This window comes from Equus asinus, chromosome 22, assembly GCF_041296235.1.
Source record: "Equus asinus isolate D_3611 breed Donkey chromosome 22, EquAss-T2T_v2, whole genome shotgun sequence".
NCBI lineage: Eukaryota > Metazoa > Chordata > Mammalia > Perissodactyla > Equidae > Equus > Equus asinus.
In genome coordinates, this window is record NC_091811.1 from 63,135,377 (window position 1) to 63,161,581 (window position 26,205).

The following is a 26,205-nucleotide window of genomic DNA, read 5'->3' on the forward strand; positions in this document are numbered from 1 at the left end:
ATAGGAAGTTCCAGGCCTTCCATCCCCCGTGAAGACACTGACTTAATAACAATATACAGACCAAATTGCCTTTGTGAGAATTCAGAAACTAGTCAAGAGGTTACTGCACCCAGACAAGTGCACGGCCAGGAAGAGGTTCATTAGAGTGGATAGGAAAGCCCGTTGCACTTACCTGCCTTACCTCATCCCACTCCCTGCACGGCATAGCATGTGTGATTGGGAGAAGATGCCCAACTTGTGGCTTTTCTTCATGTGGGAAGGAGGAGTGAAAGATACATCCACCATTCTGACTTTTCAGGGTACTGCCCAAGAGACTGGTTTCTGTCTTGCGTAACTCTTGGGGCACTGACAGGAAAGGCCGCTGCATACTTGGATGCCTGGGGGCCTGCTGAGAACAAAGGCCTTGCTACATCACCAGAGAGATTGCAGTACCACAGACAGATACTAGGGGGAGCTTCTGAACAGAAACAGGCAGAGCTCTTCAGCGGGGAAATCACACACACAAGCCCAGAGAAGAAACATTGACAGGAAAGGTTTGAGAGGTCCCCAAAATCTGTAGCTAGGCGGATTGGTAAAGATCTTTCCCTGTACAAAACCAGTCCATGAAGACCGAAAGAGTTGGCTGTTTTTTCAAATGCCCAGATTTCAACAAAAAGTAACAAGGCATATGAAGAAATGAAACAGGGAAACATGACCAAGTCAATGGAACAAAATAAATCTCCAGAAACTGACCCTAAAGAAATAGAGATCAATGAGTTACCTGACAAAGAATTAAAAATAACCATCCTAAAGATGTTCAGTGAGCTATAAGAGAACACAGACAACTAAACAAAATCAGGAAAATGGTTTATGAATAAAATGAGGCTGTCAACAAAGAGATAGAAAGTATAAAAAAGAGCCAAACAAATTCTGGAGCTGAAGAGTACAATAACTGAAATGAAAACTTCACTGGAGGGGATCAAGAACAAACTGGATCAAGCAGAAAAAAGAATCAGTGAACTTGAAGACAAGTCCTTTGAAATTATCAAGTCAGAGGAGCAAAAATAAGAGAATAAAGAGACCCTAAGGGACTTAAGGGATATCATCAAGCAGAGCACTATATGCGTGTCTATGAAAAATGCACAGTTTTACTTTCAAACTCACAATACTTCTGCCAGCAGTTTTTCCCCACACTGACCAAATTCTCTGACTGCTGAATGTCCTACATTTCAATTCAGTTCTGACACTAACCAGAGTTAGTGCAGACCCCATGGGTTAAGGGCACAGTCCCTCAAGACTGCTCCCCATTTCAGATGCCAATCACAAGTAGTGGGTCCCAGGTTACTCACAACTTCTGTCTAACTTGGCTATAAATTGGAGGTTCCCAGGACTCCCTCCTTGGGTATGATAATTGGCTAGAGTGGTTCACAGAACTAAGGAAGACAGTGTACTAGTATTGCTGATTATTACAAGTATATTTTAAAGGATACCAATGAACAAGCAGATGAAGAGATACATGGGACAAGGTCTGGAATGGTCCGAAGATCAGGAGCTGCTATTCCCAAGGTGGGGTGTGCCACTCTCCTGGCATGTAGATGTGCTCACCAACCTGCAAGCTCTATGAATTCTGTACCTTTGGGATTCCTATGGAGGTTTCATCATGTAGGCATGATAGGTTATTAACTCAGTTTCCAGCCTCTGTCCCTTCTCCAAGGAACAGGGGAGGGGCTGAAAGTACCAAGCTTCTAATCACGGCCTGGTCTTTCTGGGAACCAGCCCCTATCCTGGAGCTCACTGCAACTGCCTCTTTAAAACAAAAGATGCTCCTGTCATCCAGGAACTTCCATTAGGAGCTCTGTGTCAGATGCTCTTATCACTCAGGAAATTACAGAGTTTTTAAGAGATCTGTGTCGGGAACCAGGGTCAAAGATCAAATATTAGAACAAAACTTGCGGGGCTGGCCCAGTGGCGCAGCGGTTAAGTTCGCACATTCCGCTTCTCAGCTGCCTGGGGTTCGCCGGTTTGGATCCTGGGTGCGGACATGGCACTGCCTGGCATGCCATGCTGGGGTAGGCGTCCTACATATAAAGTAGAGGAAGATGGGCACGCATGTTAGCTCAGGGCCAAGCTTCCTCAGCAAAAAGAGGAGGACTGGCAGTAGTTAGCTCAGGGCTAATCTTCCTCAAAATAAAAAGAAAATTAGAACAAAACTTGCTTCTAGAATCCCTGCTTACAAGGGTTTTAGGAGCTCTGTATTGGGCACTGGAGGCAGAGACCAAAATATGTATGTTTCTTACTATTTCACAGTGCACTTTCAGAATCTCAGAGAAGGAGAGAAAAGGGCAGAGAGCCTGTTTGAAGAAGTGGCAGCTACAAATGTCCCAAATTTGAAGAAGGAAATGGGCATGCAAATTCATGAAGCTCAAAGAATAGCAACTAGGATTAATCCGAAGAGACCTACTTCAAGACACATTATAATCAAGATGTCAAAAGTCACAGAGAGAGAATCTTAAAGCTGCAAAAGAAAAGCAACTTGTCAGGTGTAAGGGAACTCTGATAAGATTGTCAGCAGATTTTTCAGCAGAAACCTTGCAGACCAGAAGGGAATGGGATGATGTATTGAAAGCACTGAAAGGAAAAAAACCCTGCCAACCAGGAATACCATATCAGCAAAACTTTCCTTCAAAAGTGAAGGAGGGCTGGCCCAGTGGCATAGTGGTTAAGTTCATGCGCTCTGCGTTGGCAGCCTGGGGTTCCCAGATTCAGATCCTGGGTGCAGATGTACACGCTGCTCATCAAGCCATGCTGTGGCGGTCTCCCACATACAAAATAGATGAAGATTGGCACAGATGTTAGCACAGGGCCAGTCTTCCTCAAGCAGAAAGAGGAAGATTGGCAACAGTTGTTCACTCAGGGCCAACTTCCTCACCAAAAACAAGATAACTAGATAAACAAGAGCTGGAAAAGTTTATTTCCTGTGACTTGGCCAAAATATACCAGTTGCCTACTTATTCCCTAAATATTTTCAGAGTTGTTTTAGGAGGGCTTCTGCCTGTTTTCTCTCTAAAATGCTGGTTTATCTACATTAAATTAAGATAAGGCTATACGAAGAGAAGGCATTCCTCCTTTTTCTTTTCACATCCACTAGTTAGTCATGGAGAACCAAGTCTTTCTTCTCTTCACAATAATGCAGCATGCTTGCATCTTCATCGTCATAAAGGCAGAATTCACATTTTGTTTGTGACCCCAAACCAAGAATTACCAGCTTAACTTTTATTTTTGTAAAACTTGATGCTGAATTGTGTCTCCTCAAAATTCATACGTTGAAGCGTCAACCCCCAAGACGATGGTATTTGGAGATGGGACCTCTGGGAGGTAATTAGGTTTAGATGAGGTCATGAGACTAGGGCCCTCATGATGGAATTAGTGACCTTGAAAGAAGAGACATGGAGAGCTTAGTCTCTCTGCCCTGTGAGAACACGGTGATAAGGCAGCTGTCTGTAAGGCAGGAAAAGAGCTCTCACTAGAACCCAGCCGTGTTGGTGCCCTGATCTTGGGCTTCCAGCCTCCAGAATTGTGAGGAATAAATTTGTTATTTAAGCCACCCAGTCTATGGCATTTTGTTATGGCAGCCCGAGCAGACAGACTCAGTTTCCATCCACCACTTCCAGTATCTAGCACTTTATTCCGTGACTTTTTCAGAGATACAGATACCTTATTCCTCAGTAATTTCAGTTTTGGGTAAAATTGCTGTTACTGAGTGCATGTATTCTGGACACCGTACAAAGTGCTTTACATCTATGAATTCATTTAGACTTTACTACAACCCTATTGTAAAGCAGGCATTTGTATTTCTCTTTTACAGCTGAGAAAATGAGGCTCAGGATATTTATGTAATTTGCTGGAGACCATACGGTTTATAAGCTGCAGAGCTGGGGTGTTAACTAATTCTTTTAGACCCCTAAAACTACGCTCTTACCCCCTGCATTTTACTACTTCACTTTCACTTTCTTTTCTTTTTCTTTCTTTTTCTTTTTTTTTTTTTGAGGAAGATTGGCTTTGAGCTAACATCTGTTGCCAATCTTCCTCTTTTTTTTTTCTTCCCAAAGCCCCAGTACCTAGTTGTAGGTCCTTCTAGTTCTTCTATGTGGGATGCTGCCACAGCATTGCTTGATGAGTGATGTGTAGGTCTTTGCCCAGGATCTGAACTGGCAAACCCCGAGCCACCGAAGCAGAGTGCACGAACTTAACCACTCAGCCACGAGGTTGGCCCTACTTCAGTGTGTCTTAGGTCTCATTCCTTTCCCTCTCCAAAGCTGCAGGTACCAAGTTTCTTGTACCGCTCTTATACCATTCTCCATATTTTGACCTAATTCTCCTTGATTTGGGGGAGTGGAGGGGCGAGATAACAGCACAGCCAGCTACAGAAAAGATTGACTGTTACTGCCAGAAAGAAGAAAAAGGCCTATTTGTGTACTTCACTCGTCAGTTGCGGGTAATGACCAAGTGATAAAGCTTCACTTCCAAATAAAGCAGCTGTAGGACTGTGTTTGCGAAGATGTATTCTTCAGATGTATAGAAGATATTAATTCTTCCGTGTTATATTTGTTACATTAGGACTTCTTAGTTTGGGGAAAATTCCGACATTCTACAGTCTCCAAGGGCAAAAGTGAGAGGTGTGGCAGCTGTAGGGTGAGAAAAACTTATTTTTATGGAAAAAATCTATATTTTCCAAAGGAAAAAAAGGCATTGTTTTACATTTTTTGCAAATCTCTTTAATGACTGGTTTAATAGAAGGTAGCTGGATTCTCGTATCTTCTGTTTTCATTCTGTTGTGATATGTTGTTTGGGTTGAAGAATATGAAAATGTGGCCTCACAAAGATAGGTAGTTGGAAGAGGCAGAATTATCTAATGGCCTTTTCAGATGATGGTGGATATTCTTCTTTGATATAACAACAAACTGGACTGGTGACACTTTCTTAAAGGTGTAGAATCTGAAACCATATTAATGATTTTTTCGTACTAGGTTGCATTAAGATTCATCTTGTGTTTCTATTGTATCTTTTACTCATTCATGATTTTGTAAATCATGTGTTTTAGTTGTGGACATATTCCAAATCTTAACACTTCATACAGTACCAAAAATCCTATATGTTAATATTACCACCCATTTATCAGAAAAGTCTTCTGTTCCTAAGAAGCTGTCAAGGTCACAGCGTCAGGTACAAGTTTTCCCAAAATTCCATTTTTTGATTGAAGGCTCGAATCTTATCATCAGCAACAAATACTGTCAGTTGTTTCGCCGGGCTTACTTTGTTCATTTTAGAGAAAATGTCTGCAGTATACACAAGTCTAAAATAGTCATAGCTTGCCATTTACTCTTTCAGTTAAAATGTTCTGTAGGGAGAAATGTGTCTAGGTCAGTTTGTAACTGTGCTTGTCCTCCAGACAGCCATTGTACTTTGATACAGAGCAAAGTGCTTTATGTGTACTTCCCATCTGCCACACAGAAAATTAAGACATGCACTTATGGATCAGATTTTATAAGATCAATAATTTGTATTTTGTTTTTTTGTGTATGTTCATTTTATTTTTGTTCATTGTGGTTCTTTTTTTTTTAAAGGTTTTATTTTTCCTTTTTCTCCCCAAAGCGCCCCCAGTACATAGTTGTATATTTTTAGTTGTGGGTCCTTCTAGTTGTGGCGTGTGGGACACCACCTCAGTGTAGCTTGATGAGCAGCACCGTACCATCTGAACTCGTGAAACCCTGGGCCTCCGAAGCGGAGCGCACAAACTTAACCACCCCGCCACGGGGCCAGCCCCTTGTTCATTGTGGTTCTTAAGTGAAATAGACTTCTTAAAATTGTGTGTTGCAGTGAAGAATACAGTGACACTAGTATAGTTTGGTGTTACTGCCTTGATTCTGCTAAAGCACTGGCTGTTTAACCCACCATTGCTTTTACACCATCAGTACAAATGTCAATAAATTGCAAATGGCAAGTAATATCTTAGTTTTATTATGAAAATAATTGTGACCTCGCAGACCCCCTGAAATGGTCTCAGGGACCCCTAGGGTTCCAGGGACCACACTTTGGAAATCTCTGCACTTTAGACTCAGTATTTCCCCCCAGTATTCACACAGCTTATCTTGTTCTATCAAGTAGCTCAGAGGTGAAGATAACCGATCTTCATAGCTTAGTTCTTAGTTCCACTAGAGTGACTAGCGGAAATTAGAATACTCCAGTCATTCAGGTAGAGATATAATATGGCTAGTATAATATGTTCTTTCCCCTTTCTACCATCTGAACGAGGTGCTTCTCTGCCCTCTGAATTGCTTAGGCTCCGTGCCCAGATAACTTTTTTAGGAAGATAATCTTTAAGGAGTTTATGAAACTTTGTTATAAGTGGCTAGCATATCTTCTGCCCTTGACTTACTGCTTTTAGAAAGGAATGAATGGGGTTAAACTGACTTGTCCTACCCAATTTTTTACTTCTTCACAGACATTTCTCTAGCAAAGGATCCTATCACTTAACAAATCCTTTAGCTATAAGGTGGTTAACTCTAACCAGCCCCTGAGAAATAGACTCCTGCATTTAAATATTGTAATATTGTAGGACTATAGGAATATAGAAACTTTCATCTCCCTTCATGCTAGTATAATGGAGTTCATGAAGTATCTTTATGCCACAAAAATTGGACTTAGGCAGTAGATACTAATCTTAATACCTGTTTCCCTATGAGTGCAGCCTCTTGGGGAGAGGCTTAACAGATTCACAGTAGGCACCCTCTACCGATGCCCTTAAGAACATTGATGCCCTGAGAATTCAGCGTCCTCAACACTAGTTCTCTGATCAGACTTTCACACTTGGCAAGGAGGGAGGAAGGGAGAGCAAAGTTCCAGACCTCAGGAGAGAGGTGTTCTCTTTTACCTAAATCACAAGATTTTAGTGGCTGTGGTACAAATTAAGTGATTGATTTTACTCTAGTCACTCTATCATAGAAGAGACAATGATACGCTGTTCAAGGCAAGTTTCTGTACCATTTATATTCCTTTGGCTGTGATGTACTTGATGTTTCTGAGAGCTTTATTTTCTCACCTCAAAACCTGCCTGATGAGCCTTCAGTTCTACCGTCACGTTTATGTTCCACTTTGACTCTGAAGCAGCTAGGGCACAGTTTAAAAGACCTACAATGCGGACACTCTTCAGTAAATACAACTGTTGCCTAGTGACACTAGCACGATTCTTTCTTTTTCAGTTTTTTATCTAAAAAGGGATCACTTTGTTTAGTAAAAATAGTAATGCTCTCTGTATTTGCATGGCACTTTATCATATTTAAGGGACATTTTTTATCTTATATTTTTCTCATTTGATTTCTGCAGAAGGTGTAGGTACTTTTATCCTTTCTAAGAAGGGTTACCTAGCTTGTTGTCGTCCACAAAGTTGATGGATAAAGAAGCTGAGCCAATGATTTCTGATCTAGTGCTTTTCAACTATATTGTATTTAGGACAGTGACAAACCTCTCTTATGACTTCCTCAGTCATGGGCAGTCTAAGGGTAATGTTTACTTATCCTCCTACTTTATTGTCATGATTATGTCCTACTTTTAAGCATCCAGTTAAAGATACTGAATGGTGTTAGAAAATACCAACTGCTAAGACTTTGGGCTAAAATCCTGAAGGTTACTAGATTCCTGAAATTCCTTACCCCATGTTGTGTTCACTCATTTTGGGGCAACCCCAGCTAAAATAGCTGATAACCTGCTGCACCTGGTGTAGAAAGGAAGACTCAGTTTTGCCTAGTAATTACAGTGTCAGCTCAATTCTTACCTGCTCTGTCCTCGACTAATATGTAACAGAAACAATCCCTTGACCTTTGAATAAACTGGTTACTTTCTGTTTGTTCATTCACTCAAGTCATCAGACATTTAATGAATAATGTTGAGAATGTGCTTTAAACATTATTACTTATTTACAAAGATCTTGCAGAGGAGATGGTTTATATTAATAACAATAGTAATAACTAATACTAAAGCAAAACTATGTACTAGGCCTTGTTGTAAGGACTTTATACCTGTCAGCTGCTACAGGTTCCTCCATGTTTTCCTACTAGAAAACGAATGCTAAACATCCTTTGGCTTAATGCTTCTTTCTTAAGCAGCAGAAGAACATGGAAAAACTGTTGTGGTGTTACTGAAGGGAGAGAGCACACATCCTGATCAGCAGGTTGCATGGTACATGCTGCCTTCCAGGAGCGAGGCTGGTTCATAGTGCTTTCTAAAGAATAAGGCTAAAAGATCGATCCCGTTACCAGATCGCTGGTATGAGTTTTCAGGGATGTATTTAGAGAGACACTGATGATTTTTATTGTTAGCTTTCCCATATATAACTAATTTTCCCTTCTCCTTTTTCTCTACTCACTATTAAGAATTTTAGTTTATTTAAAATTAAGAGATTTTGGGGTCAGCCCCGTGGCCGAGTGGTTAAGTTTGCATGCTCCACTTCAGCGGCCCAGGGTTTCGCTGGTTCGGATCCTGGGCGTGGACATGGCACTACTCATTAAGCTATGCTGAGGTGGTATCCCACATGCCACAACTACAAGGACCCACAACTAAAATAGACAACTATGTACTGGGGAGATGTGGGGAGAAAAAGCAGGAAGAAATTAAATTGAAATTTTATTTGTCCATAGCACTACATTAAGAACAAGAATGCAATTTATAGTTCTTATCTTAGATTTAAAGAAGTATTATAAAAAATCTTATGTGTTTTAGGTAACCGAATGTGAGATCTTTCTATCACTTCTGGTGAAATTTCTGGATGCAGATAAACCTCAGTGGCTACGAGCTGTTGCTGTGGAATCAATACACAGACTTTGTGTGCAGCCTCAATTATTAAGGTAAAACCTCAGCAATATTTTTTTAAATGGTTAGGTTAGTGTTTGTGCCAACAGGAAGAGTTTAAGTATTTATTCCCCAATATTAGTGGATTTCTAAACAAAGAAAATTGTATATTGTATGTATGGAGGGGTGGGGGTGTGGAAAACAACTGGGAGATGGGCAAAAAGTGTGGTTAGTGATTGCCATCAGTCTGAATTTACTGAGTTAATATGGCCAAGATAGCTTTATTTTAGAACGTTGACCTCTGTCTGAACCTTTCTCCTGAATTGGGAAAATCCCTTAGGTGCGATGAAGAGGTTTGAAGTATAGTGTCGAGACTGATTTATCAACATTATGTGCTATAAAAAATGCTTAAAACTTTTCGTATCTTCAAATATTTTTCCCAGAAACATTTACGATTATTTTACAGGTCATTTTGTCAGTCCTATGACATGAAACAGCATTCCACCAAGGTTTTCCGTGATATTGTGAATGCGCTGGGATCTTTTATCCAGTCGTTGTTTCTTGTCCCTCCTACAGGAAATACTGCTGCTGCAAACCAAGCTGGTAAAGGCTTACTCAGATTTTGGTTTTTGTATTCTGCCATGACTTACAATATTCACTATTCTGAGAGGATATTTTATAGAAATCCTGTGACTAGAAAAATTTGAATTGTTGATAGTAAAGACTTACACTTAAAGAATAATTTGATCTCACTGAGGCAGCTGTGTTTATTTCTTTCCAGAATATGTTTTCTTCTCTGATATACTTTCAGTTCCTCTAATCACGTAAGAACAAAAGTTTGGATGCTCATCTTCGTTTTAGGAGAATCTTCATTTGGTGCCTCTCTTTAAAGAGTCTGGTTACCACCTTAGGAGCTCTGCTAGTCTCTCTTTTAAGAAAACGGGTGAACCTGATTTAAGTTTGTTTGGAAATCAATGTATGTCTTGTTTCCCTTTATTTTCTTTCTCTTCCACTTTTTACTGTCTGGTTGGTGGTCTTTTTATTCTTTATTCCCACCTCTGGTAAAAAATGGGCTAATGGAAGATATATTACAAAGTTTGTCAGTAATTTAACTTATTAGTACCTTTTATTTGTAAAAGGAAATGATGTTTTGAGGAAATAGGAAGACTCTAATAGCCAAAATAGGATTGATAAAATTTTATTTGTGCAGTATCCATTCCTATAGCACAATTTTTTTTAATTGACTAGGTGTTTGAATATTATTGATTTGGAATTAAATAGTAAATTAATGTCTTTGCTTTCTTCCCCTTATCTAATAGGAAACAATAACGTGGGCGGCCCCATCTCAGCACCGGCTAGCACAGGAATGTTGGGGATTGGCGGAGGTGTTACTTTGCTACCAGCGTTTGAATATAGAGGAACTTGGATACCTATTCTGACTATAACAGTACAAGGCAGTGCTAAAGCCACGTAGTAAGTACTAGTAGCATTATTTGGTAAGGAATGGTATTGTTAGGGGTGATATTTTATCCTAAAGTGTTTCTTAGTGCATTAGATTTTAAATTTTAGACCTAATATTTCTAACATTTTAGAACTAATTTTCTTCCGTCACATTTTGAGAATTTTATCTAGGACTGGATTTTGTTTATTTTCTTTTGTAGTATTTGTATTCTGTTAACAGCATTGTAAAACAAAGTGTGGTTTCTTTCCCTAAGGACCTATTCACCTGTTCCATGTGACTTTTTGATTTAAATGTAGGCTTGACTTCAGACCCCTTGGACTTAGGGCTACTAGTACTGAGTTACCCTCAGGTTAGCCTTTTTTCAATCTTGGTTTCCTTACCTGTAAAATGGGAGTGGTGATATATTTACCTTTCAGGGTTCTATAGGTGAGAAAAGTTGTTTTAGGTGTTTAGCTAAGCACATTATTGGGGTTTAATATGAAACTTTAATTAATTAAAACTGTTTAATGGATTCCACGTGTTATGTGTTATTTTTTAATTGCCTAGCCGTTTCAACTTAACAAATACACATTCAGCAGTGTATTGTCGATTTTTCTTGTCTTGCTGAAGTGTAGTGCTTACAGAGATAACGCAGTCAATACTACATAGGTTTAACGTTGTAACAGTTACTGCAAGGCGTTTAACTAATATATTTTGAGTAATTGGTGTGTATAATTAAAACACCATTCTGGTGACAGTAAATCAAGACTCAAGACAATAAGTCTCTGGATTGCTGACTAGTTTAGTTTAAATCATAAATTTACGTGGTATGTCAGTCTGCATTTTGTCATCATAATGATATTTTGCTGTGCAGCTTTATTTTGCCTAAAATTGTAAATATAGAGTCAAAGAGGACTGAAAGATTTAACTAAAATTCATTGCTATTCTTAGTCATTTAAAAGACCCCAACACAGAAGAAAATTGCTTTGCTCTGGAGCTTACGTTTGAGTGAGTGAGGTAGTCAGTAAATAAAAACACTAACATATAATATCACCTTGGGTAGTGATTGATTCTTTGAAGAAAAGTTAAGTTAAGGGGATAGACAGTGACAAAAGTGAAGATGGATCAGAAAGGATCTCTGAGGAAATAAGATTGAGCAAAGACATAATTGAAGGGAGAGAGTGAAGATGTGTGCTTGAGGAAGAAAAATTAAAACAAATGATAAGAGAGTAAATACTTGGCCGAGCTGTAAGAATTGCTCCTTTGCTAATAAAGTAAAAGTCTAAAAACAAATTATTTATTGATAATTTAATCCTTATCAATTAAAAGACTTAGATTTTAACTCCTACTACTAAATACTGTGATTTTGAGTACAGCACCTTATTTCACTTGATCTTAATTTTCTTATCTTTAAGACAAGGTTAGGACTAAATCTCTAAGGGAACATATAGATAGATGTTTTTTTAGCACTGTCCATACTGAGATTACTCGCTTCTGAAACCAGAAATCGCCAGAAAATACTGGGTGTTCTTTTGTCCATGAGTTAGTGTGTTCACGTTGGAGCTTCCCCGTTGAATTGCATCCTCATTCATCTGTTCATTGTAAGGGTCAGTATAAAATGATTTTCGCTATTTTCTTTGAAGGCATACATATAAATCTTGATTGTATATCCTGTTCTTTTATTGACTTCTTAAGTATGTAATAATTTGAAAACTTAAGTGATGTATAGACGGAAGTAGTTTTGACATAAGTATTGGAGACATTATATTCTTTCAGATTTATTACACTATGGCTCCCTTCAAAGTTGACCTAGTGACGGTTTTGCAACGTGACCTTAAATTTAAAATATTTAAATAAATGGGATACATTTTATCTAAAAGTGGAATTTATGTAGTAATTCTAATAAAATAGCACTGAAACAGTGAAATAAGAAACTGAGCTTTGTTTTAGGTATAAAATAAAAATAAGTATAAATTACCTTTTTCTCTTAACTATTCTAGTGCTTAAAAGGCTGTACCGTCGAATTTTAGAATTAGAGTTTCTGATGTTTAGGATTTTTTTTTTTGAAGATTTTATTTTTTTTCTTTTTCTCCCCAAAGCCCCCTGGTACATAGTTGTATATTCTTCATTGTGGGTCCTTCTAGTTGTGGCATGTGGGATGCTGCCTCAGCATGGTTTGATGAGCAGTGCCATGTCCGTGCCCAGGATTCGAACCAAGGAAACGCTGGGCTGCCTGCAGCGGAGCACACGAACTTAACCACTCGGCCATGGGGCCAGCCCCTGATGTTTAGGATTTTTAAAATCCGTTTTAGATGCATTATCCAATAGACCGTTTCTTCTTTGAGAACAGGGTTTTATCTAACAAGATGCTTAGCACTGATTGGTTTAGTATGTGGCTCTGTAAGGCTAATTGGCCTGGCAAAGTTTAGACCTATAAACATTCTTTACCTCCCCACTTGAGCTTAGATTTCTTGATCAATAATATAAATATATTTTGATTGAATACCTAAATTTTAAAATGTTCAGAGTTGGCAGATATTAGAGGTTAAATTGATAGGGTTTAGAGTCAGACTTGGATTAGAAACTGCTAATTCAATAACTGTGTCACCTTAGTCCTCAGTTTCATCATCTCTATCTCTTAGGGGTTTTGTGAGGAGTTAAATGAGATCATACACATTAAAAAACCCTTAGAGTTCCAGGCTGAGAGTAATTGCTCCATAAATGATAGTTATATATAGGTGTTTTTATTGTTTATTCTGAGTTTTACATTTCTTTATAAATTACCTTCCTTTTCTAGGCTTAAAAATGATTCAGGGACTTTTAGAATTTGAGACGAATTATTTTTATTAACTTTTCCTATTGTATAGTGATTTCAATTTTGTTTTTGAGATATAGTTCGCATACTATAAAATTCACCTTTTTACACTGTACAATTCATGGTTTTATTATATTCAAAAGTTATGCTACCATAACCACCATCTTATTCCAGAACTTTTTCATCACCCCAGAAAGAAACCCCATACCTATCAGCAGTCATTGCCTAATCTCCCTTTCCCCACCCCCTAGCAACCACTAATCCACTTTCTGTCTCTGTTGATTTGCCTATTCAGGATATTTCACATAAATGGAATCATACAATAAATATTCTTTTGTGTCAGGCTTCTTTCACACAGCATAATGTTTTGAAGGTTCATCCATGTTGTAGCATGTGTCAGCACTACATTTCTTTTTGTGGCTGAATAATATTCCAATTTATGGGTATACCACATTTTGTTTATCTCTTCATCAATTGTTGGGCATTTGGGTTGTTTCTACTTTTTGGCTATTACAAATAGTGCTGCTATGAGCATTTGTCTATAAGTTTCTGTGTAGACAGATGTTTTCATTTCTCTTGGATATGTACCTAGGAGTGGAATTGCTGGGTCATATAGTTACTCAATGTTTAACTTTCTGAAGAACTGTCAAACTGATTCCTAAGCTACCTTACCATTTTACATTCCCACCAACAATGTAGGAAGGTTCAAATTTCTCCACGTCCTCAGCAATACTTGTTATTGTCCACCTTTTTTTTTTCCTTCTCCCCAAAGAACCCCCAGTACATAGTTGTGTATTCTATTTTTTTAAATTTTTTGATTTTTAATTTTTTTTTTGAGGAAGATTAACCCTGAGCTAACTACTGCCAGTCCTCCTCTTTTTTGCTGAGGAAGCCTGGCCCTGAGCTAACATCCATGCCCATCTTCCTCTACGTTATATGGGGGATGCATACCACTGCATGGCGTGCCAAGCAGTGCCATGTCCGCACCCGGGATCTGAACTGGCAAACCCCGGGCCACCGAGAAGCGGACTGTGTGAACTTAACCGCTGTGCCACCGGGCTGGCCACAGTTGTATATCCTAGTTGGAGGTCCTTCTGGTTGTGCTACGTGGGACGCCGCCTCAGCATGACTTGATGAGCAGTGCTAGGTCCATGCCCAGGATCTGAACCAGCGAAACCCTAGGCTTCCAAAGCAGAGTGCACGAACTTAACCACTCAGCCACATGACCGTCCCCTATTGTCCATCTTTTGATCATAGCTATCCTAGTGCGTGTGATGTGGTATCTTACTATGTTTCAATTTGCATTTCTCTAATGACTGATGACTTTTAGCATCTCATTCATGTGCTTATTATCCGTTTATATATCATTGTGGGAGAAATGTCTATTCAGATTCTTTGCTCTTTTTTAATTGGGTTGTCTTTATATTAGTTAGTTGAAGGCGTTCTTAAATATTATGCATCTACTCTGTTATATATGATTTGCAGAAACGTTGTCCCATTCTGTGGATTGTCTTTTCATTTTCTTCATGGTCTCCTTTGTAGCACAATAATTTTTAATTTTGATGAATCCCCTTTGTCTATTTTTTCTTCTGTTACTTGTACTTTTGGCATCATATCTAATAAACTGTTGCCTAATCTGAGGTCATGAAGAATTTTACCTATGTGTTCTTCTAAAAATTTTGTAATTTTAGTTCTTATATTTAGGTCATTGATCATTTTGAGTTAAATTTTGTATATGGTGTGAGATAGGGTCCAACATCACTCTTTCACATGAATATCCAGTTCTAGCACCATTCTTTCCTTATAGCATTGTTCTGTCACCACTGAATTATCATGACAGATTTCAATTTTAAGGGATTTAAAACCATAATTCCCCGTCTGCTGTGATTTAAGACAAAAGATTTGTTGTCTTTCCTTCTAAAAGCTTTGTTCTAACTACAGGATAGAAACTGCTCTAAAATTTGAACTTGACACACTGATGCTCTAAGTATTAGTCTTACCCTCATGGTAGATTGTATCTGAGATGACGGGTGAGCTGGATATCTCACAGTAATACTTTTCTTCAATGTGAAAGCATCTTCCTCTTTATAGGATCGATTTGGTAGCACCTTATTTTAAAAGCACCCAAGTCAGAGTCTGAAAAGTTTTATAATCTAAGTCTTATTCTATTTTGTATGTAAGTCTGTATTTTTCTAATATCAACAATTAATTAAAATATTGGCACAATTGAGGGGAGAGGGAGAAAGTAAATTATTAAAATAATTTGTTATGAGAGTGGTCTGGCGTTAATTTTTCTAATGAGTTTCTTAGAATACCATCAAAGGATCTCTCCTCCAAATGAAACAAACTCAGTAATGTCCATTTACTTTTGCTATTCTTTTAATCTTAATTTCTATGGTTTACAAATTATGAAAATAGATATTTTCATCATTATGACTTTCATTAATGTTCTGAATTCTTCATAATTTCAGCCTAGAGATGTTGGACAAAGTTGAGCCCCCGACTATACCAGAGGGTTATGCCATGTCTGTGGCATTCCATTGTTTGCTAGACCTCGTACGTGGAATCACCAGTATGATTGAAGGAGAGTTAGGGGAGGTTGAAACAGAATGTCAGACTACCACTGAAGCAGCTTCTTCACCAACACAGTCATCAGAACAGCAAGAACTGCAGTCAACATCAGACCAGCTGGATACGGAAATAGGTAAATTATTATGAGTCTGTATTTTCAATTTTTATTTTGAAATAATTTGAAATTTTCAGAGAAGTTGCAAAAATAAGAGTTCCCATGTATCCTTCACCTGATTTCCCAGTTGTTAACACTTTATCGTATTTGCCTTAGCATTCTCTCCATATACATGTCATATGTATTTTTCAGAACTATTTGATAATAAGTTGCAGGCATGATGCCCCATTCCCCCTTAATACTTCAGTGTGTATTTTCTAAAAATAAGGACAGTTTTCTGTATAACCACAGCACAAGTGCCATCAGAAATTTAGCATCTAATCCCAGACCCTGTGGAAATTTGGCCAGTTGCCACAGTGATGTCCTTCATGGTCCAGGATCACATGTTGTATTTAGTTCATATCTCTGTACTCTCCTTCAATCTGGAACAGTTCCTTAGTTTTCCTTGTTTGTAAGACCTTGACATTTTTTAAGAGTACGGGCCAGTCACTTTGGGTTTGTCTTGTTTCCTCATAATTAGATTCAATGTATTCATTTTTGTCAATGCTACCACAGAGATGATGCTGTGCTATGCCTAGAGTATCAACACATCAGGAGGCGTACAATATCAGTATATCTCATTAGTGGTAATATTAACTTTTATCATTTGAGTAATATGATGTCTGCCTGGTTTCTTCAGTGCAAAGTTAATTGTTAACTTTTTTGTGGAGAAATACTTTGAGACCTCTACTATGGAAGAGAGCTTTCCCTTCTCTCCATTTATTTATTTTTTTCATTTATTCATTTATATTAATCTGGATTCATGGATTCCTGTGTTTTCAAAGGGCTACAGTCTATGATTATCATTATTCGATTTGACACTCAGATTTTCCGTGACATGGCTGGTGGGACCCCTTTCTAGCTGGCTCCTATATCTTTTTGAACATATCCCTATGTCCTTTTGACATTTTCTGAACACTTCTCTATTATCTGATACAGCAAAATGTTCCAAGCTCTTCCTGGATTTTTCTTGCCCAGCGAGGAGTCAGTTATTTTTCCAAGGAGCCAGAGTTCCTTTTAGTGGAGAACAGAATTTAGAAACTAGCACATGGGCACTATGTGTGCTTCTTGCTCCTTAAATAGGAAATATACACACGCACAAGCACACATCTCCCTATCTATGTTAAATACCAGGAGGTCATGCCAGTTTCTCCAATTCTGGTTTAATATCACAAGATTTATTTTTAACTTTCTGTATTTGTAATTCACTTCTCCAACAGTGAGAAACCTATCTCATTTTACTCCATGTATTTACTTATTTGCTCGATTCCCAATGTATGTAACCAGTCTCCTGGCTGAGCCAGCTGGTCACACAGACCGAAAGTTTGGACCAGTAAAGGGGAAGGGAATAGGAAGTAATAGTATATATAAAAAAAAAAAAAGATGGTTAACTTAAGTTTCGTATGGTTTTGTCCTTTAAGTTAGTAGAGCTGTTTGGGAAGAAATGGTGAATGCCTGCTGGTGTGGGCTGCTTGCTGCTCTCTCACTCCTCCTCGATGCCAGGTATTCAGTCTTTGTATGTTTTATGTTGCATGTGGCAGTTATAAAAAACCAAACATGAAAATAGTTTACACAAAGTTGTCCTAAGAATTATTTTCTAATAATAGTTTTTAATATGTGTAGAACATTATTCTTTTTCTGCCATCCGCCTCCCCCATCCCATCCTTGCCCCTCTCTCCACAAGAATTGTCGCAGTATTTTAATGGAAAATGTAATCCTGAAATTACAGAATGCCTTTTTCATTTGAAGCCCGACTACTTTTTCAATGATGGTGAATATATTATTCAATTTCTTTGATATTTTTCCTCAGAATCACAGAATTTACTGATTTTAAAATTCTTTGGCATTTTAAGTTAAATCTTTGAGTTCTTAACCATTTTCTTCAATAATGAATATATATAGTGTACATTGCTTATACCCAGTTCAGATTTTCAGATATTAATTAGTTAAAATTCCTTCTTAAATGTATTGATTTTAACAATATTTTTGTATAGATGTTCTTAAAACTTCACTGAATATGTATTTCCACATCATGTTTGCAGTGTAATTAAAAATTAGTTATATTAAATAAAATACTTAATCTTTTCAGTACAGATGAAGCTGCCACTGAGAATATATTAAAAGCTGAGCTGACTATGGCTGCTCTCTGTGGACGACTGGGCCTTGTAACTTCAAGAGATGCCTTCATAACTGCGATATGCAAAGGTTCCCTGCCTCCCCATTACGCTCTCACTGTATTGAATGCCACCACTGCGGCCACTCTTTCCAGCAAATGTAAGGCTTGAGCTTACTTCAGTTCTCTTCATCTGGTAGGGGCACATGGTGTAGAGAAGAGATTGTAGAAGTTCTGAGTTAAGCCTCTGCTTTTCCACTCGCTGACTCTGACCTCTGTGAGAAGTTAATGCCCCTGATCCTCAGTTTCTTCTATCTCTTTAAAACAGTGGGGATGGGAGGAAAATAATACCAATTTTACTCAACAGTTGTGAGGATAAAAGAAGATAAATCAAGAAGTCTTTTGTCAACTATAACGTACTGTTGAAATGGTGGTGGTTAATATTTTTAACGGAGCTAGTAGAACAGTGATGTTTGCAACTACTTAGAATAAGTTGACGTTCACATATTTTCCCCTCATTGAATACTTTGAAAACATTCACATTTGTTATATGTAACATTAAGATATTTCAATGTGTTATTCAGTTTTCAGACTGAAAATATGAATATAGGTCTTTGAGTTTAACTGGAAAAGTTTACTGGGAATACATATTTAAAATGCTGAGTGTCCTGAGGCTGGCCCTGTGGCTGAGTGGTTAAAGTTCCATGTGCTCTGCATTGGTGGCCCAGGTTTGTGGGTTTGGATCCTGGGTGTGGACCTACTTTACTCATCAGCCACGCTGTGGAGGCATCCCACATACAAAATAGAGGAGGATTGGTACAGATGTTAGCTCAGAGCAAATCTTCCTCAAGCAAAAGAAAAAAGAGGAAGATTGGCAATGGCTGTTAGCTCAGAGTGAATCTTCCTCACAAAAAAAAAAATGCTGAGTGTCCTAATTCTGTTTTGCTTATGAAGAAATCTACTGAAGCTTTATTATTTTTAAAAGGTAGATAGAAAATTACTTAATATTTATGTATTGTCTTGGTTTTTGCACCTCATGAGATTTTTAAATGTTTGCATATAGGTAATAGATAACTAAATAAGTGTCATAGTTGAGCTTCATTTAATCAGATTATTGTTTAAAATATAACATTACTTTGAATGCAAGATGAAAAGTATATTTTAATTATTTGGATTGTCTTTTGTATCCTAGCATATTCCATTCAGGGCCAAAGTGTTATGATGATAAGCCCATCAAGTGAATCTCACCAGCAAGTTGTGGCAGTTGGTCAGCCGCTAGCAGTCCAGCCTCAAGGGACAGTAATGGTAAAGTACTTGTTCTTTTCTGGGTTACCAATTAACTGTTAAGGAAACGTTTGTACCTTTTTTAGTGTGTTTGCCAAAATTTATCATTACATTTATTTACTTTCTTTTTCCTGGATCATACCTCTAGAAGAAACTATATATGCAGTTCACATTATCATAACCGACTAAGATAACACAACTTTTAAGCAAATGAATTTGTTCTGTACAAAACCATCCAAACCTATTTTCTTAATATTTTTGGCTCTTATTTAAAAAAGTATTTGAATACAGTGATGTTGCTTTACAAGCTTTTAATTTTCAAGAATGCGTAACAGTTCTTGCAAATATATTCTTTTTTAATATAGCTAACTTCAAAAAATATCCAGTGTATGAGGACTTTACTTAACTTGGCACACTGCCATGGAGCTGTTCTTGGAACATCATGGCAACTTGTCTTGGCAACTCTACAGGTATGCTGTAGTCTCTGGGTCAGAGGTCAGTGTTGTTTTTATATCTAAGTGCTAACAATTAAACTAAGCGATGCCTATTGGTCTTGGGGCAGACCTAAGGAATAGACAGTAAGTATGGAAGAGGAGAAGTTGGGAAGGAAAAAAGACATGGCTTATATTGTATGAAGTGATGGAATGTTTCTCCTCATGGCCTAAGTTCTGCCTATGCTTGGTATAATAAGGATTTTATATGAATGTTAATTAATGATTTAAATTTAGTTATTAGAAAACTATTACTGATTTTGGTTTTAGTTGTCAGAAGTTAGTACTGATTTCTAATTTTAGTTATTAGAATTTTTATCGTTTTATAAGTTTCTTTGTTTTGATTTTTTTTAAACAGCATCTTGTGTGGATTCTGGGATTAAAGCCTAGTAGTGGTGGTGCCTTGAAACCTGGGAGAGCTGTAGAAGGACCCAGTACAGTGAGTTCTAGTAATTCTTAGTGAATTCGTGCTTCTCAAAGTGTTCATATGTTACATGTAATTTTATTCGTCCCTTAGGTTCTAACAACAGCAGTGATGACAGATTTACCAGTGATTTCCAATATACTTTCAAGACTGTTTGAAAGCTCACAGTAAGAGTCAGTTTTTTAAATTGATGGAAACATTATTATTGGCTGTATATTTTAGATCAGAATGTCTTATTCCTTCATTTTTATTTTAGGTATCTTGATGACGTATCATTGCATCATTTAATAAATGCGCTTTGCTCCTTATCCCTAGAAGCAATGGATATGGCCTATGGAAATAATAAGGTGTGATATCCTCCCTCTCTGTTGTAAATATCATGCATCATTTGGTTAAAGAAGGTGTCCGCTCATTATGGTCTTAGTGTTTTGCCAGTGGGACTAATACTCAGCTTATAGGCTAACCCTACTCTGTTGAGTTTTTACCATTTATGCTTGTTATTTGTTGAAGGGGGAGTGAAGAGGACATGATTTGGCTTGTGATACGTACCAATATATATTATGATTTTAAATTGTGTCCATTTCTCTTATACCGAATATTTTTAAAAAATATTGTTATAAAGAAAAATGCAATACCACATTTACAAATGAGTTCCATAAAATGTCATGACAGTACTTAAAATTGCAATTTATGATTGGGGCGATACAAGATTTAAATCAAGGAATATATGTCTCAGTTTCTCTGGCCTTCACTGAGATAGAAAATAAGGAGCTAATCATTTCTGTATGAAGGTAATGGTTTTCCCTACCTTGAACATTAAATTTTTGCTTTGTTCATTGACTGATTGACTAGGACAGTTCTTTTGAATATTGAAATTCAAGAACATTTCTTTCTATACTCAAAATATCATTTTCTGTTATACTTGGAAAACACAGGAATATTTGGGTTTATTTCGATTGTGGAAATTATTTTTAAAAAAATGTTTTCTATGTTTTAAAATGAATAAATATAGTTTGACCATTTGCAAATAAGCGAAGACATGCAGAACATAATTAAAAAGCAGAGAATGCTGCTTAGTAACTTGTTTAACGTCTAACCGTAGGATCCAAAATTATGTTGTCTGCCTAGACCTTAATTATAATTCTGTCTACTGTGGCTTTCATCTTGACTCGTGTGACTTATTTAAAAATTAACCAAAAAGATCCTATTAGGGCAGAGTTTGTATAGTGTAGCATATTGCTACAGAATTACATGGACATGCAGGTGTTTTAAAATATATATTATAGTTTACTCTAAATCAAGACAAGGATAATAGAAAATAGAGTGCAGTAATCAGTTTCTTGATATCTTCAATAATCCTGCATTTTAAAGATTAATTCTTAACACAAAACTATAATATTTTTAATAGATTACCTAAATGAAATTTAAGCAAGTTTATATGGTAATGTCTTGAGAATTTATGTATTCACTCAACAAGCACAGGATTTTTACTATGTACATGACACTGCTATGAAATATAAGATTTCTACTTTCAAAGAGCACGTAAACGCTTGGCTCATGGTTAAGTGGCAGTTAAGGTGGTATAAGAGTCTAAATAAATAGTATAGATATTAAGTGATATGAGACTTATTCTCTGAATCCTTAGTGCCTTGTTACATAAGATGATTTGAGTACATATTTCTACTAAAATCAATAAAGATTAATCAAGGTGAATTGGTGTGATTGGAGTTGGACATTGAAGGAATGGTAAGATTGTGATAGGAAAGGAAAGGACAGACTCATGGATAGCAAAAGAGAAAAATGTTGTGAAAAGTCAAGATCAATGAGGATTAAGAAAAAAATAGGGGGACTGGCACTGTGGCATAGTGGTTAAATTCATCCAGTCCACTTTGGTGGCCTGGGGTCTGCCAGTTCAGATTCCAGGCATAGATCTACATACCGCTCATCAAGCCACGCTGTGGTGGCATCGCACATACAAAAGAGAGGAAGACTTGTACAGATGTTCGCTCAGGGCCAATCTTCCTCACACACAAAAAAAAGAGAGAGAGAATAAGAGATTTGGTTATCATTGGTTTATTGTTAACTTTGAAGAATATAATTTCAAGAGAGTGATAGGAGCGGATGCACTACTTCAAGGAGGCTTGGAGGAAACAGATGTTGAGAAAATGGATACATTGGAATGGAGTTGACTTCCCTGAGAATGGGTTCACACCTTCCATTTTAGGATTTAATTTTGTAAAGTGAAGTTGTAAATATGGAATGGAAATGAAAGTTTATAAAAGTATTCAAGTATACATTTTATTAAATAATATCTTAAGATGGAAGCATAAAACAGTTTGTTATTCAGTTGTACTTTCTATAAAATTGTTATAAATATAGAGATGTTAAAATAAGTAGAAACTTTTATATTTTTCTACATTAAAGAAAGTTTATCAATGTCAGCTGTTCTGAGTGAGTTAAATATTCTAGGGATTAAAGATGTGTACATCAGTGTTCTTTAGGTGTGGCTTTAAAGTGACCAGTCATCTCGTTTTTGGCTTTTAGTGTACAAATTTGTGCTGTGTGTTGAGGAAGTAGCTGACGGTAAAGCTTGAAAATGCTTTCTTGTTGGCAGTGATGATGATGATACTTGTGTGGCCATATTACCAAGTTCAGTATAACAATGACAAAAATAATAAAACAGCTGTTGTTCGTTGTTTACCATGTGCCAGGCACTAATTTGTATTATTTTATTTAATTATTTAAAACAACTCTGTAAGGTTCAGTAATAGCATCCCCTTTTTACAGATAAAATATGAAAATAACTTAAGTAACCTGCCTAGGGTCACCTACTAAGTATTTCGTAGACCTTGGATTTGAACCCATGTGTCTCATTCCAGCCAGCCCTGGCGGTCTAGTGGTTAAGGTGTGGCGCTCTGGCAGCTGTGACCCGGGTTCAGTTCCCAGTCAGGGAACCACACCACCTGTCTGTCCATCGGTTGTCATACTGTGGTGGTTGGGTGTCGCTGTGACCCTGAAAGCTGTACCACCGGGATTTCAAACACCGGCAGGGTCACCCATGGTGGACAGGTTTCAGCAGAGCTTCCAGGCTGGGACAGACTAGCAAGAGGGACCTGGCCACCTACTTCAGAAAAAATTGGCCATGTATATACCCTATGAGTAGCAATGGAGCATTGTGTGATAGAGCACCAGAAGGTGAAAAGGTGGCGCAAAAACACTGGGTAAGGTTCCACTCTGCTGTCCACAGAGTCACTAGGAGTCAGAATCCACTCGATGACACTAACAACAAATGTCTCATTCCAGAGCTCCACTCTTAACCACTTCACTTGTGGATCTAACTTTTGTTGCATCAAAGTTGGCTATGGAGTTTTTACGAAATACAGATGTCAGGGCCACATTCTAGGCTTCCTGAATAAGAATCTTTGGGTATGAGGCCTGGACACGTATACATTCTTTTAAATGCTACATGATTCCTCTGTACATCCTTGTTAGAATAAGAAGGAGGAAGAAGGCGAGGAAGTAATACTAGGCAACGTTTATGGGGACTTAGGTGCCGGGCACTTTCTAACATGAGGTCATTTTTGTTCATTATTATCTCCATTTTACAAATTTAAAAAAATTTGAGTAACTTACTCAAGGTTACATAGCTGTTACGTGGTAGAGTTGAGATGAGATCCCAGGCACTTAAAACTTCACAGGCATCAGTCTTAACCACTCTATCGTATTGTCTCTAGAATGATTAATTTTTCTACCCTAAGATTTTTAGGGTGCCTACACAAGTGCTCAATAATATAACTGTATATGAGGTACACTGACTCACTTTCTGTTGTAGAAATGCCAGCAACTGAGGAGAGGGGTTTGTCTTCTCTCTCTGCAACTTTTCAGTTAGTGTCTAAACTGACAGCCCTGCTCTCGGCCATACTCTTGGCTTCATACTTCTTTTTCCTGGTCTCTATCTCCTTTCTGTTTTTTTCACACTTCTTGACATTCACGCATAAAACCTGGACATTTGAAAACTTCACTAATAAGAATGTATATTAGTCAGCTCAGGCTACCACAACCAAATACCATAGACTGGGTGGCTTAAACTACAGAAATTAGGGGCCGGCCCCACCGCCAAGCGGTTAAGTTCGCGTGCTCCACTTCAGCGGCCCAGGGTTTCGCCGGTTCGGATCCTGGGTGTGGACATGGCACCGCTCATCAAGCCATGTTGAGGCGGCATCCCGCATGCCACAGCTGAAAGGACCCACAACTAAAAATACACAACTATGTCCCGGGGGTCTTTGGCAAGAAAAAGGAAAAATAAAATCTTTAAAAAAAAAAAAAACTATAGAAATTAATTTTCTAACAGTTGGGGAAACTGAAAGTCCAAGATCAGGCTGCCAGCATGGTTGATTCTGGTGAGGACTCTGTTCCTGGCTTAAAAGATGGCTGCCTTTTTTCCATGTCCTCACATGGCAAGGGGAGAGGGAGACAGAGGGAGAGAGAGACAGACAAAATGAATGAATGAATGAGTGAGTGAGTGAGTGAGTGCTGGCAAGTTCTCTGGTGTCTCCTCTTATAAGGACACTAATCCTACCATATCAGGGCACCACAGTTATGACTTCATTAAACATTAGTTACCCCATTCTAGGCCAGATCTCTAGATACCATCACATTGGGAGTTAGGGATTCAATGTACGAATTTTGGGGGAACACGCTTCAGTCCATACCAGAATTCTTCCTTCTGGTCCGAAGACTAGCCATTCTGTTTCTGTTATAATTTTTGAGGTTTTACTCTTTTCCTGCTAAAACGTTCTCTTCCTAACCAAATTTTCCAGTTAGGAGCTATTCTGGATACTTGAGGGTGGGCAGAAAAGCTTATCTCATGATAACTAAAGTTTTTTATATTTGTTCCTGACTTTATACTAACTAATCACATACAAATTATAGTCATGCTCTTCAGAGTATTCTCAGTCTTATTTACATTGAAGTATCAAATTCTCCTTATAGTGTCAAAATGCAGTATGTTTTCTCTCTAGGAACCATCTCTTTTTGCTGTTGCCAAATTGTTAGAAACTGGTCTAGTTAACATGCACCGAATAGAAATTCTATGGAGACCTCTAACTGGCCATCTACTTGAGGTAACCTCTTTTTCTTAATTATTGTATTTACATTTTTGTTAAGAATAAAGACATACACAGTGAACTAATGACTCAGGATAACTATATGAAAAATCAGCATTAACTTTTTTTTTTCATTGTGCTTATATCTGTATATTCTATCAGGGACTAAAGTTTTACAGTAATCGCTTTGGTGAAGAAGAATAGGTTGCTTTTTATGGCTGAAAATGGGTAAAGTCTCCTTCAGCCTTTAGCTTGGGACCCCTTTCTTTTATTTCACAGTCTCCTGAGCACCTCAGTTTCAGCTGCTTCTGAAACTTAAAGGCAGGTGGGGCTGAGAGTTAGTCAACACTGCTCCTTGATGCCTTTCCTGTGGTTGAGGTAGCTCTTCTGCAAAGAGAAAAACCTCTTTGCTAGCATTAATTAGAGACAGTGCCAGGGAATTGTATCTGGATTTGAATTCTCTTGTATTCAAGTTGGAATGATTCTTTTTTTTTTTTTTTTTTTGAGGAAGATTAGCCCTGAGCTAACTACTGCCAATCCTCCTCTTTTTGCTGAGGAAGACTGGCCCTGAGCTAACATCTGTGCTCATCTTCCTCTACCTTATATGTGGGACACCTATCCCAGCATGGCGTGCCAAGCGGTGCCATGTCCACACCCAGGATCCGAACCGGCAAACCCGGGGCTGCTGAGAAGCGGAACATGTGCACTTAACTGCTGCACCACTGGGCTGGCCCATGGAATGATTCTTAATAATTAGCTGCTGCTTAATAACAGCTGCTTCCGTCAGTATACGTGTTTTTGTGCAGTTTAGGTTACCATGATCATTTTGTATTATTTTAGTAGCATGAGAAAGGTATTATTCTTAATAAGGAAAAAAAGTGCTTGTGTTTTTCTTATTTTTCCATTTTATTGGAATTACTTTTATGATTTAATTAAAGGATGTATGCAGATTTCTTTATTATGGACATTCTCATCAAATGACAA

The 26,205-nt window shown here is 37.8% G+C and overlaps 1 protein-coding gene across 6 annotated transcripts in view; it reads left to right on the plus strand.

Annotated features, from left to right (window-relative positions):
• MON2 (MON2 homolog, regulator of endosome-to-Golgi trafficking) overlaps window positions 1–26,205 on the plus strand; it is a 106,813-nt gene that overhangs the window by 33,457 nt on the left and 47,151 nt on the right. For 5 of the 6 annotated variants that reach the window (XR_011497108.1, XR_011497107.1, XM_044756342.2 and 2 more), the window contains exons 9-20: window positions 8,755–8,879; window positions 9,290–9,426; window positions 10,143–10,296; window positions 15,551–15,783; window positions 17,226–17,307; window positions 17,894–18,078; window positions 19,110–19,222; window positions 19,567–19,671; window positions 20,051–20,131; window positions 20,210–20,283; window positions 20,373–20,463; window positions 25,138–25,239. Coding sequence is in view for 4 of the 6 variants with exons in the window: in XM_044756342.2 (XP_044612277.2) it covers window positions 8,755–8,879; window positions 9,290–9,426; window positions 10,143–10,296; window positions 15,551–15,783; window positions 17,226–17,307; window positions 17,894–18,078; window positions 19,110–19,222; window positions 19,567–19,671; window positions 20,051–20,131; window positions 20,210–20,283; window positions 20,373–20,463; window positions 25,138–25,239 (1,482 nt within the window). In the remaining 2 variants the exon portion in view is untranslated. The remainder of the gene's footprint in view (window positions 1–8,754; window positions 8,880–9,289; window positions 9,427–10,142; window positions 10,297–15,550; window positions 15,784–17,225; window positions 17,308–17,893; window positions 18,079–19,109; window positions 19,223–19,566; window positions 19,672–20,050; window positions 20,132–20,209; window positions 20,284–20,372; window positions 20,464–25,137; window positions 25,240–26,205) is intronic. The other variant, XM_070494906.1, reaches the window with a different exon arrangement.